Source organism: Eucalyptus grandis, chromosome 5 (assembly GCF_016545825.1).
Source record: "Eucalyptus grandis isolate ANBG69807.140 chromosome 5, ASM1654582v1, whole genome shotgun sequence".
NCBI classification, from domain to species: domain Eukaryota; kingdom Viridiplantae; phylum Streptophyta; class Magnoliopsida; order Myrtales; family Myrtaceae; genus Eucalyptus; species Eucalyptus grandis.
In genome coordinates this window covers 8,084,179-8,097,484 of record NC_052616.1, presented here as the reverse complement: position 1 = coordinate 8,097,484, position 13,306 = coordinate 8,084,179, and the positions used below count along the sequence as shown (strand labels likewise).

The 13,306-nt window shown below is 40.4% G+C and overlaps 3 protein-coding genes across 6 annotated transcripts; 2 read left to right on the top strand and 1 right to left on the bottom strand.

Moving 5' to 3' along the window:
* The first annotated feature begins 398 nt into the window (after nucleotides 1-398).
* LOC104443819 (GMP synthase [glutamine-hydrolyzing]) lies at nucleotides 399-3,451 on the top strand. The gene is made up of 6 exons (XM_010057353.3): nucleotides 399-1,062; nucleotides 1,498-1,748; nucleotides 1,837-2,212; nucleotides 2,302-2,433; nucleotides 2,523-2,698; nucleotides 3,045-3,451. The coding sequence occupies exons 1-6, from the start codon at nucleotides 517-519 to the stop codon at nucleotides 3,166-3,168; spliced, it is 1,605 nt and encodes a 534-aa protein (XP_010055655.2). The 5' UTR covers nucleotides 399-516; the 3' UTR covers nucleotides 3,169-3,451.
* A 210-nt stretch (nucleotides 3,452-3,661) lies between these two features.
* On the top strand, nucleotides 3,662-5,607 carry LOC108953822 (gibberellin 20-oxidase-like protein). Its single transcript, XM_018874064.2, has 2 exons — nucleotides 3,662-4,420; nucleotides 4,510-5,607. The coding sequence occupies exons 1-2, from the start codon at nucleotides 4,065-4,067 to the stop codon at nucleotides 5,132-5,134; spliced, it is 981 nt and encodes a 326-aa protein (XP_018729609.1). The 5' UTR covers nucleotides 3,662-4,064; the 3' UTR covers nucleotides 5,135-5,607.
* Nucleotides 5,608-8,115: 2,508 nt separating this feature from the next.
* Nucleotides 8,116-12,945, bottom strand: LOC104443817 (transcription factor GLABRA 3). 4 transcript variants are annotated; one of them, XM_018874057.2, is made up of 9 exons: nucleotides 12,840-12,945; nucleotides 11,701-11,836; nucleotides 10,875-11,135; nucleotides 10,628-10,724; nucleotides 10,457-10,471; nucleotides 10,241-10,297; nucleotides 9,347-10,144; nucleotides 8,802-9,239; nucleotides 8,116-8,601 (listed from the first exon to the last, which is right to left on the bottom strand). In XM_018874057.2, the coding sequence occupies exons 2-9, from the start codon at nucleotides 11,823-11,825 to the stop codon at nucleotides 8,524-8,526; spliced, it is 1,869 nt and encodes a 622-aa protein (XP_018729602.2). In that variant the 5' UTR covers nucleotides 11,826-11,836; nucleotides 12,840-12,945; the 3' UTR covers nucleotides 8,116-8,523. The 4 variants fall into 4 exon arrangements, with proteins under 4 accessions (XP_018729602.2, XP_018729603.2, XP_018729605.2 ...); XM_018874058.2 differs by lacking the exon at nucleotides 12,840-12,945 and adding an exon at nucleotides 12,375-12,802; XM_018874060.2 differs by lacking the exon at nucleotides 11,701-11,836 and having other exon boundaries at nucleotides 12,840-12,932.
* Nucleotides 12,946-13,306: the final 361 nt, after the last annotated feature.

The following is a 13,306-nucleotide window of genomic DNA, read 5'->3' as shown; positions in this document are numbered from 1 at the left end:
ATAAAAAAACTAGCGACCATAATAAAAATCAAAGTTCAAGGTGACAATTTAGACAACTTCACAGAGTTTAGGGCCCATTTTTCTAATTAAACCCGAGGGCAGTAATCTGAAACCTTTCGAAAATTGGGGACTAGAGGGCAAAGGGATTCCTTAAATTTGTCCAACTCAACTCATACTCCAAAATAGGCATTAAAATATTGCAATTGCCTTAACAAACCTCCTAAGTATATCTAGATTAGATGGCAAAGGGATTCCATAAAATTACCTTCACAAGAACAATTTCTTTGCCTGCCACGTGTCCATTAGCAAAATAGGGAACTATATCTAAAATTCCCCAATTTTAGAAAGACATCCCCCAACTTCCTCGTTTTCCCCCATTTAACCCCACTATCCATCACATATCCATGGCATCGCTTCCCGCCAAACTCCACTAAAACCCTAGCCCCCCCCTCTCTCCGCTTAAACCCCGCCGGTCCTGAACTCGCCGCCGCCGCCGCCGCCGCCCTCCTCCCCGAGATGGACGCCAAAGAAGTCAAGTCCGACCTCGTCCTCATCCTCGACTACGGCTCCCAGTACACCCACCTCATCACGCGCCGCATCCGGAGCCTCTCCGTCTTCTCCCTCTGCATCACCGGCACCTCGCCGCTCAAGGCCATCACCGACCACAACCCCCGCGTGGTCATCCTCTCCGGCGGGCCCCACTCGGTCCACACGGCGGACTCGCCCAGCTTCCCCGAGGGGTTCGCCGAGTGGGCCGAGAGCAACGGGGTGCACGTGCTGGGGATCTGCTACGGGCTGCAGCTGATCGTGCAGAGGCTGGGAGGGGAGGTCGGGGTCGGGGAGAAGCAGGAGTACGGGAGGATGGAGATCGCGGTGGAGAAGAACTCGGGGCTTTTCGGGTCGAAGCGGGTGGGGGATCGGCAGGCCGTGTGGATGAGCCACGGGGATGAGGTGCTGAGGTTGCCCGATGGGTTCGAAGTCGTTGCGCGGAGCCAGCAGGGGGCGGTGGCGGCCATCGAGAGCCGGGGGAGGAGGTTCTATGGGCTCCAGTATCATCCTGAGGTTTGATTTTGATTCTGATTATGGTTTCTGTTGTGAAAAATTCTGTCTTGCATTGGATTTATGGCGGCGGTGACGGCAGTAGATGATTTTACCAGGTCGTTCTTTTGGATTTTCTGGTTCACGATGCTAAAGAATTTTCACATGGATATATAAATTTTGATTGGTGGAAGCCTAAATTTTGGGTTATTGGTTCGTGAGTTCAGTTCGGGTTTGATTAAGTTCAATGAAAATTTGTGCAGATTTCATGTGAATTTGGTTGCTATCTTCCTCAAAATATGAAATTTTCTTGTGTGATTTGGTTAATTTAGGCATTTAGTAAATATGACCGATTAGGCTCGAATTAGATGGTTTTCTCTTGCTGCCGAGTCGTGGCTGGATTTTGAGATCATCACATGTCTCTCCTTATAAATAATGACTGTTGAATGCGGTGTGCAGGTTACTCACTCACCTGAAGGAATGGAAATGCTGCGCTACTTTCTTTTTGACATCTGTGGAGTCAATGCAGGGTGGAAGATGGAAAACGTATTGGATGAAGAAATTAAAGTGATAAAGAGCACAGTGGGGCCTGAAGATCATGTCATTTGCGCATTGTCTGGAGGTGTCGATTCAACAGTTGCCGCAACTCTTGTTCACAAGGCTATTGGAGAGAGGCTTCATTGTATTTTTGTTGACAATGGTCTTCTGAGGTGAGTTTGAGCCTCCTTTTCGGTGAATTTTTGTGTGGTCTTGCCATTTTATGTCCTCTGCCTTACTTTGCATCTTTGCTTCTTATAGGTACAAGGAGCAGGAGCGTGTCATGGCAACCTTTAAAAAAGATCTACACTTGCCAGTTACTTGTGTTGATGCTACTGAGCAGTTCCTTAGCAACTTAAAGGGTGTAGAAGATCCTGAGGTGAAGAGGAAGATAATTGGAAAGGAGTTTATTTGCATCTTCGATGCTTTCGCCCATGATCTGGAGAAAAAGTTGGGGAAGAAACCTGCGTACTTGGTCCAAGGAACCTTATATCCCGACGTGATTGAATCATGTCCTCCCCCAGGGACTGGAAGGTCGCACTCACACACGATTAAGAGCCATCACAATGTTGGAGGACTTCCCAAGGATATGAAATTGAAACTGATCGAACCGCTTAAGCTTCTATTCAAAGACGAGGTATTACTTCTTCATGGCTTGTTGTGGCTTGTCTTTATTTTTGCTCTGACTTGTCTGGTTTTTGACCTGCTTTATGTATTTCTCTCCAGGTTCGTCAGCTTGGAAAGATATTAGATGTTCCTGAGGGATTTCTGAAGCGTCACCCGTTTCCTGGTCCTGGCCTTGCAGTTCGAGTTTTGGGCGACGTAACTAAAGATAGTGCTTTAGATATTCTTCGCCAGGTATGTGGTGTTAAGGCATTGCACAAATGTTTCTTCACTTTCTACACATTAAAGGCATAACCTTTGTCTTCTTGTTTTGTCTTCTCAAGGTGGATGAGATTTTTATTCAATCAATTAAGGATGCTGGACTATATGATACTATTTGGCAAGCCTTTGCTGTGTTTCTTCCAGTAAGGTCTGTTGGAGTTCAGGGTGATCAAAGGACACATTCTCATGTTGTTGCTCTTAGAGCGGTAACAAGTCAAGACGGAATGACAGCAGATTGGTAAGCAGGCAGTTCTTTCAGGGCATGTCATACTTCTTTCTTCTTGTTTTTGGAAAAGAATGTTGTCTAGCCAGCTTGTATTGTGGGATGCTTGTCTCTAGGGTTGGTAATGACTTGTAAAGCCCACTAAGGCATCTTTTCCTTTTTTTGTTGCTCTGATATTTCTTGTTCTAGGTCTTTTACCCATGTACGCATTTTTCAACAATTTCTTTGCCTTTGTCTTGCTTATCTGGATGGCAGTCTTCATTAAAGGGCATTTAAGGGCACTTGCATCTATGGAGTCTTCCTTTTGTTTTAACCTTATTGGAATGCCAAGCGCTTATATGTCAATTACAAACAATTTCAGGTATCAGTTTGATCACAAATTCCTTGACCACGTCTCACGAAAGATATGCAACAGTGTTCGAGGTGTCAATAGAGTTGTTCTGGACATCACATCGAAGCCTCCATCAACAATTGAGTGGGAGTGATGCCATTATGCAAGAAACTTGTCAGGGTTTATAATATTTTTGATCAGATTTGAAAGCTGATTTTTGGGACTTAATTTTCCAGTAACTAGTGACAATTAATGTGATGTGGTATGTCATATTTCATACTCAATTCTCTTAAAAGGAAGGGTTTTGAGATGGTGTATTAATTAGATGGAAAATGGCACAAGGTTCTAAAAGAACTGTGTTGTGCATAGTCTTTATAACTTGTTGCTGATACTCAGTTTGTGAATTGGCAGATTGGTTTGCTGAACTCGTATTCTGATATGTGGTACATATTGCAAGGCGTATCTGCCTGATTTAAAAATAGCATTGATGCTTGTGTGCATTACTAATTGAAGCTTGTCTGACTACAATTTATAATAGAGCAATACCAAAGGCTTTACTAGCACCATTACCTGCTCTCATCCTGTGCATTATTGCTGCTAAGATACGGGTCGAACTCATATCTGCATTTTTTTCTCCGGGCAAATCTTATTGCTTGCTTATTTCAGTGATGCTAAGTGTTCCTTTGGCTATTTTTATGGTGGGTAATCAGTATGACCTGTCCCTACCACTATTGTATTAATAGTAGACTTTGCTAAAGCTTCTCCTTTTGAAGTAGTGAAACTGAGAGTAATAAACTCTCTCATTCCCTTTATGCCACCTAGTCTACACTACTGATTATGGTAGCCTTTGTGGTTTTATTCCTACCACTTTATGTTGGAGTGTGGCAATTGATGACTTCAAAGGCTTTTAATGATTGCTCATCATTGCATTTGGAACTTACATGAAGCAACGAATGACAATTTCGATATATTTCTTCTCTTGGGTACCCTACTCTATAAGTAGCTAACCCCTAGCTAGCTGAAGTACCCGTGTCATCTTCTAGTGCAATAATGACCAAATCAAAAATTTCCATTCAACTTCCTGTTCTTGATTTGTCTCAACCTGTAGAGTCCACCTTCCTCTCTGCACTCGCTCAAGCATGTCAGGAATGGGGATTTTTCTATGTTGCCAATCATGGTATACCTGAAAGTATATTCAGTAAGCTATGTTTTCTATCAGAGCACATATTCAGCCTTCCCCAGGAATTGAAACTTAAACTAGGTCCATCGTCATCAATCCAGACCTATACTCCGCGTTTTATAGCATCTCCTTACTTTGAAAGTTTACGAGTGTCTGGACCCAACTTTATGGCCTCTGCAAAGGCGTCTGCTGATGAACTTTTTGGCTCACAAAATCACGAAATGAGGTAACTTTAGTACCTTTGGTCCTTCTCTGCCTTTTTATCATGCACTATTTTGTTTTTTGAATTTGGTTTCTTTGCTTTCATTGTGCCAGCAATGTGTTGCAAGAGTATGGAAGCAAGATGATTGAGGTGTCAAAGATGGTTATAGAGGTTCTGTTGAAGTGCTTGGGCGATGATTATGAAGAGAAGTATCACAAGACAGAATTCAGCAACTGTCATGGTTATTTGAGGATCGTGAATTATTCCCCTCCTGAAAATGTAAAAGAAAAAGAGGTTGAAGGACTCGGAATGCATACGGATATGAGTTGCATAACACTGGTCTATCAAGATGAGATTGGTGGGCTTCAGATGAGATCCAAGGAAGGGGAGTGGTTGAATATAGACCCTTGCAAGGGTTCTTTGGTGGTTAATATTGGAGATTTGATGCAGGCTTGGAGCAATGGAAGGTTTAGGTCATCTGAACACCGAGTTGTTCTTAAACAACCAGTGAACCGCCGTTCTCTGGCTTTCTTTTGGTGTTTTGAAGATGAGAAGGTGATATTGGCACCTGATGATATTGTGGGGAAAGATAACACAAGGATTTACAAGCCATTTGTCTGTGCTGACTATCTGAAATTTAGGGAGAGCAACGAGGAAGGAAAGTTTGAGAAAATTGGATACACTGTCAAGGATTTTGCAGGGGTCGAAATTCAAGCAACGGATTCTACAATGCTATAAGTACTGTTTAACATGTGATATGTTATTCTGTTCGGTGAATTTGCTATTCATATTCATGTTCCTGGTATTTCATATTCTGCTGTCAAAGATGGCAGATGATGGAGAAATTGCTCTGCAGTAATGTTCAGATTGCTTCCACTCCTTCCTGTTCCCTTTCTTTGTTTCAATAGCAGTAATTAAGATTGTTTCTTTGTATCTGGAACTGGTGTGGTTTTGTTGTATGATTTGTATCAGTGTTTGGCTTATACTTGAAATGGGAAGAGCAAGAGAGTGGTGCCCATAGAAACTAAGTAGTGGGAGATTTTGTGCCAAATGTACTAGTCCTTAGTTTGAAAGGAGAAAAGACAAAACATGTAATGTTGATATTGCGTTCTGTTGAAAGGGAATTCAACAAATGCAATTTAGTTCTCGTGCTCTTGAATTATTTATGATTTATCTAGTGTGGGCAATGGCCCTACACTTTTCCCTTGTTTTCCCGTGGCTACTTAATTGCGCCAGCGACAGAGCTTTAGTGATAATGTGGTATACTCATTCTGCAAGCCCTCTTGAAGCTTCTTTATTTTGAAAATGGTCAAGAATTATGTGTTGTAGTAAACATTCAAAGGCGATGTCGTGGTGGTCCTTGTGTGGGAGTGGCGGCTGGTCATTATTGGAGGATGTCCCAGAGAGGATAGATGGTGGTGATGGTATCATAATCTTGGACTTCTTGCTTCATCAATATTGAAATGAATTGCAAATGCTATTTCTTGCTTCACTGACATTGTTTTCTGCAAAAGCACAATTAGCGCAAGATATTGAGCTAGAACAATCAATCCTTTGTGGCGTGGCTACTGAAATATCTGCTTTCTCGATATCTGCTGTCCTGCCCTCCTTTTGATTGATGATTTATCTTTTTCTAAGTTGCTAAATTCGACTACTGCCCTTTTGATTGTACAACTTTATTGCCGACAGAACATACTTCACCTTTATTATGTCATTGTTTTTATATGGTGGAGCATGAGCGAAATTTCTGGGAGATTTGTTTAATAAGTTGGTATAGAAAAGTTTCAATAGTATGCTTTTCCCCCCCTTCTTCACTAATTATTGTGGAAATAAAATTCAAAAGAAAGTAAATTATGTAAATTTTACATATATTGGCACTATAATCTAGGGGTGTGCAACCGGACCGGTATACTCGGGAACTGGATTAGCCCACCTTAAAATAGGGTTGGGAACTGGTTCCTAAAATTTGTAATAGGTTTAAACTGGTTCGAGAATCGGGTCCGATTGATTACCCACGCAGGAACCGGTTCCCGAACTAGTTTTGGATCCGGTTTGGGAACTGGTCATATAGGTATAGGTCCAAAACTCTATTTTTTTCCCTTATTTTTATTTTTACTCCCGCAATCACACAATGTTTTTCCTCTTGGCTTTCTCAAATATGCATGGCACTCCTCTTTCGTTGTTCCTCTTCCTCACTTGCTTCCCTCCCTCATTGGCTCTCTCTCACAATGTTTGATGGACGGACGGTGTTCGTCACCGTCAAATTCTTGTGTGTCATGTGGATTGGCTCGCTTAATTTCTCTTTTGTAGGTTGAGTTATGCTTGCATTGAGTAGCTTCATATAGTAGTTGTGGGAATAAGACTAATCTTAGACTTATGTTTGTTGCTAATTCTTTACCTTATTGTTTAGTAAAAAAGTTCATGTATTTATTTATTACAAATGCTTAATGTTTCGATACAAATGATACAAATTAGGAGGATTACGTTATTTTCTCGCATATTAATATAAAATTTGAAATCGTATAAAATATTGAGAGATTGCAAAACAAGTTCTAATAGAAATAGAATTGACCCTGGAATCGGATTGGAAAAACAGGGTGGGTCAAGTATAGGGTCCAAAAAAGGGGAACCGGTTATAATAAGGTCGGGTATAGGGTCTAAGTCTTGACTCTACCCACCCTGGACTCGATCACCCTACTATAATCTCTATGCCTTGCTCCCTCCCAACTGTTACTGTTTATTGTTGGTGGCCTCCATAAATGCTTCGTCTCTGATGTGTGTTACGGTATATTTATGAGTAGCTGCTTCTTGTGAGAAGCAGAAATTCTCTTTCCCAGATCTTTTACTATGTGTAGTAAGGTACTGTGAAGGGATCTAGTGGAGACTATCTCAAGATGTTCTATGATTTACTGAAGGGAAATGTCAAATGAACCAGTAATTGGAATTCCAGGAAGCAGGAACTGGTCTGTAATTGGAGTCATCTCGATTTTGTGAGATTGCCGCATATTCAACGGGGTGATGACATAGGGACAAAGAATAAACTATAAAATTGCCCGACTAAATTTGAATTTCGGATGTGCATAATGATGGACATGAGGAAGAACTTTAATCAAACAAGGTGCTGCTATAGTACCAGAATATCTACTTTAAACTCATCGAGATGGGGCTTGTCTGTCTTTTTCCATACCCGGGTCTTGATTATGTCTGTTGGAGGTTCTTGACCATTTCAAGCGGATCTTTGCATAAAGCACACTTTTACTTTACTGTCCAGTTATATGAAGGGGAGTTTATATTATAATATCATCAGACTAATCATCTTTAGGTTGGGTATATTATACTCCGTCTCCACAGCCTTCGCCTTTATCTTTGGTTTGTCCTTTTTCTCGATGTTTCTGTAGGCAAACTTGCATTACTTTAATGAGATTTTAAGACGGAACATCATTCTTTGGCCTCTGCTAAAGCATGGATTCAATGAGATTATGACTGGCTGAGAAGGATGATACTGCAATATGTGATTTATTAACTAATACAATCTTGTAAGGAGCATCTTTCTCCCCTTCCCATAGAGCCTCCACTGTATCATTTGATCCCCCTCGCTTCAACCTTAGTCTTGATGGTTTTTCCACGGTTTCCGTTTCTTGTATTCTGATTTTTGCCTTTGTTTAGAGTTGAGTTGGGTTTCTGACTATTACCTTTTCAAGTAAGATGCACACCACAAGCAAGTAATTTTCTTTGTTATTTCAGCTCTTAAATGACGATGCCAAACAGATGTGTAGCAGGACAGTCCCCCAGGATGAGTGACAAACTTTCATGATTGAATTTTTGTTTCCTTATTTGACAGGACTAGTGTTACCCGTATTCTTTCCATCAATTAACTAATGCTTGAACTTCTCCCTCCAAGTCTCCTCAAAATACACAGGAATAAAGCTCATCAGGAGGAATAGACGCTGATCTGACAGGCAAAAATTTTCATCTGACCCCGAGAATGAAATCGATATTTTGGAAAGATCCATTCTCGATTTGTTAGAATATCCTATCAGGAAGAACATCAGTAACGACTTCTCAAAATGATTTATGTTTTAAGCCGGTCAAGCTATCCTAGGGATATATCAGTGAAGAAATGATCTTCAGCAGTTCTGAGTGACTCCTTGAAGCGCTTGTTTGATCGTTGCAGCTGTTGTTTTTGTTGTTGTTGATCTCTGCAGCTGCAAGACAATAATAGAACATTTTAATTCTCGTGGGGGAAGCAATGATTTATTTTGCTACCTGTCTTATTTTATCCTGGTATAATCTGGACTAAACATGAAAGTATAAAATATATCACAATCCAATCCTGCTCAATCTCTCAGTTGAGCTAATTTCTGCCATTTTCATAAGGATTATGCAATTGAACCTGAGTCTATACCTTGCATTTAATGGTCACGGAAAGAATACCGTTGCTGCTCAATGACTGAACTGAGTGAGAATCCAATCTAGAATGGCTTAAAGCTTCAATTATCTCAAGCAGTACTCCTTCCCTCCAAAGACACCTCATCTCAATTAGCACGTCTTCATCATTCACGCTAACACTTAAATAATCAATTGGAATATCTCTAAGATAATCGTTATCTGTTTCTGTTGTGTCACAGTTGTGAGCTTTCCTTTTTTTAACTATTGGCTGCTTGCTAAGACCCGTCCTGGGATTGCCACAGTTATCAGACGTCCTCTCTGTACTTTCTTGAGGTTTTCCTTCAGAGATTGCCAGTAATCCATTTGACGTCCTACTTGACTCCAATTCTTCCGCCCTTCTCTGAAGCTCCTTTACGTATTCGATTGTGTTGTCTAGTATTGATATTTTGTCAACCTGGATCATGCGATACCACAATATTCATTTGAATGACTTAGCTAGTGCCAGTGGAATGATAAAGAGATCATAGTTTTCCCATGTTGAAGGCATATAAATGTACATACCTTGTTTACTAATGGGACGATTGAGTTAAGAACAGAAAACTGCTCGTTTATCTTTTCCCTTTGCCTACTTTCAGATAGTGTGTGGTCTGGACTGAGTTCATCTGTCAAAGCCATCCACAACCCATCTCTCTTGCAACTTACTTTGGAAATGTCGAGCATGCTCCTCGCATGCAGCTGAGGCACTTCAAGCAAGATCTTCTTCAGCAGCATCTGTGGAATACCTTTTGCCCTCTGCCATTTGTGTTGTCCTTTCTTCCAACCTATGAAACCTGACTCTGGTTCACCCCATTCACGATGTGGTCCTGATCTTAATCCGTTGGAGGTTTTCAAGATAGATGACAGAACAGTCTGGTAGTGCAAACCGTCAGCTCGAAGGTCTACCCTGTTTAGTTCTTCGTTATTGCATTCTTGAAGGTTTCCTGGCCAATGATCTTTGGACTTCTCAAAATTAGGAATTGGAATGGCTGTTCCAGTTTCTAGGACGGATTGCAAAGTAGAGTCTTTGGAATTTCCGGATTGATGGATGTGGTAACTGAGCTCATCATTCTCAATCTGCCAACTTTGTATTTGAGAAGCAACTCCATTTAATTCTCCAATAATACACGAGTCATCAAGTTGTGGGTTGGGATCAAGCCCATTTGAATTGGGATTAAGTGAAGTTATTCCTTCCTCTGCTTCTACTGAAATCATTATGGTTTCTTCAGTATTATCTCTAGCACAAGGGTCGGATCTTCTCAAGTCTGAAGACTCTAAGAGGTAAGTTTTGACATGTTGAATGAGATTAGGATCTTCCAAAACCTTCCAACGAAAAATAGGAAACTTGGTTTAGACTTCCTCTGCATTTGCAACTTCAAAATACTGAAGATAATAGAATGAAGGGTTGCGACATTGTACCGGGTCTGTTGTGCCTAGCTCAATGACACCATCCAAAAAGGGGAAGCACACAACAGTCTGAAAAGCGAGAAAGAGGATATAAGGAGAGTTATCTAGTCAAGAAGAGACTTTGAAACTGTCCAAATTACAAAGCAATTGAAATTTAAGTGATGGTGCGGAATCTAAGTGAATGCAATTGAAATTTAGCTGGTAACATTTTGCTAACAGATATAATACCTGAATTGACGCGCTCTGAAGAATATGGTTGTGGAATCCCCAAAGTACAGAACAATATCAACACATAGAGGAAATGTCAGATTGCACGATCCATCATAAGTACGTAGGGTCATCAAATAATGATGAACTTTTAACAATTAACATTGCTCCTAAAATAAGATCATCGCCAACCTTAGCAAGCAGAGACCGACTGAACACTTTGCTATCTGCACAGTGCGCATTGCATAGCCAAATCAGTTTACCAGTTGCTAAACTTTGTCCAGGCAAACTGCAGGTTAATGAAGTGAATAATCATTATTCGCGAACTTGTGAGTATTGAACACAAGCTGCTTTTACAAATTGGAATAGGAAGGAGAAAAAGGCATAACATGGCGTAGAGTAGTCTCAGTAATCACTACTTTATGAGAAAGGAATTTACCATTGGCCAATGTTGAAGATGAAGGACATACAAACCAAGTAATACCATTCTGCATCGGCAAGATCTTCTGGGGACAAGGCAACTGAAGGCCTTCTACTAGTTTGTGGATTGGGTTCGCTGCCCGAGAGGGATTCATATAGCTCTCGTAGCTGTTCACTTCTATGCAAGTCCATATGGTCTCCTCCATTGAGTTCTATAGCTTGTGTCATCCTCCTGGTTTTTATGTCACCATTATAATACCCACCACCCCATTCCAGTACCCTGCACGAAACTCATGATGAGTCTCAAACCACTTCACTTCTCATATCTCAAGGCAAGCCAAGAAAGGGTAACTCAGAACCAAAATTGATATCTGGTAAACTGGTAATAATCCCATTCTGCATTAAGAACCGCCTACATTGCACACATGCATACCGGGTGATGCAGAGGAAGATTTTATTCTTGTAGGCATGAACAGAAATTCAAGAAGCTAAGTGGTATACGAAAGAATCTAAGCAAGCTAATATGAATGCCAAATAAGGAAAAACCCAGCTGACATGATAATGGGAATGCAACTCTAAAATTGAAAAAAGAAAAAGCTGGCTGTTGGAATCCTTGATCAAGGCATTGCAGATCCTATGTTCTAACCTCTGAGCTGAGCAGGCAATCAATGATATGTAAATTTATCAAGATTGTTAGTTTTTATTTATGTTAAACCTAAACTAGACCTACTAACTACATCAAAACTCCGAACTTCAGGAGAGCAAGCAACCTTAGAAAGAAAATTAGGCTGAAAAATATTTCACAAAAAATATGTACAAGAATAGAGATGTGACTATTAGTGTACCCTAGTTGCGCAGCCGAAATTGACCAGAAGATTGCATAGCTCCACTGGATATTCCTCACAGCGAGAGCAAGCTGTTCCTTAAAGTGCTCTTTAATTGTCCCCTGGTTTTGGACTCCAGCTGACATTTCCAAAATTTCTTCTCGACCAAGCAAAAAAAAAAAAAAAAAAAAAAAAAAAAAAAAATGAATACGAAATTCCCAACCAATGCAGTCAAACCTGTTCTTCTTTCTCCTTCACTCTCAACACCAAAACCATTGCTTTTCACTTCTTTCTTTTGCCCTTCATTCTTTGCAAATATTGTTTCTCACAGTTACCACAAAAGCGTATAATTGGCTCAGATTGTGTATGATGTGCCAGAAAGGTGATGACACAGGTGGGATTTATCATCCATGAGCACAAAAAACATAGGTAACTTCCAAAAGCTGAGCTCAGTTACTAAATCCCAGGCACGAGAAGCTTTTCTTTTTGTATAAATTTCTACATCAAGAATTGGATAGAAAGAAAAAGAAGAAGCATGTAGCAACTGATTGGATACTAATGCATATCGATCGACAAAGAAAAGACAAAAAAAAGGAACAAAAAGAAAGAAGAAACGAAACTAAATCTTCTCACGGGACAATTCTTGGAAACAAGATCTCATGCTGAGTTATGAGGCCTCATCATAATACACATACTCAAGATAAGGTGGAGCCATTAATCACAGCAGAGCAGTGGGGAGAAGCTGCACTGACCCTCAATATAACTTTCCCTTTTTTTATATGTATATAAAGCAAAGGACGAACTGAAGATCTTTTAGCCTCTGCAGTTCTTGAATTCTATAAACCAAGTTGGAAACCAACCAAAGATCCATTCTTTACGAAGAAAATAAAAAGAGAAAAGGCAACAAAGTTGAAATGAAACACTTGGTCCTACAAAGAGAGCCCGGTCACTGCTTTCTTTCTTTCGCTGTTGGTTTTGCCAATCATTTTCACCGCTCAGACACGATAAAGAGAGAAAATCAAACTCACTCGAGAGAGAGAGAGAGAGAGAGAGAGAGAGAGAGAGAGAGCTTCAAAAGTTAGAAGTGAACGCAATTCACGTTGCACGTACATATTGAAGCTTTAAAAGTTAGAGATGAACGCAATTCACGTTGCACGTACATATTGAAGCTTGAAGTTCTCGGAGTTCTTGGAGTCTCAGCTTTCTCACTTCTTGTTTTGAAATCAATGCGATTCTGATTGTCATTTCAGAGGAGGTGGCGCGACCTGCGGGGGAAGAGTGGTCTCAGGAGCATTTAAGCATTTGCAGACCCGTGATAATTTTATTTTTACTTTTTTTTTTTGGGTCACGTAACTTATAGTTTAGATCGAGAACGTATTATCCGGTCACATCTGCTGGATTTTTTGTTTTTTTTTTCGTCAAAACAGATGCTGGATTTGGTTAGGGGGATTTGGTAGGTTGTAATAAGCAAAAGACGGAAAATAGTTCTAAATTGGTCGTGGATATTGAGAGAATGTTGGGTATATCCGTTCACTATGTCCAAATCCTGCTTGATAATATACTAGAAATTCAACCCACATGTAAGATTAGACTCAAATTGAGGGTATTTATTTGAGTGAAAGAATTT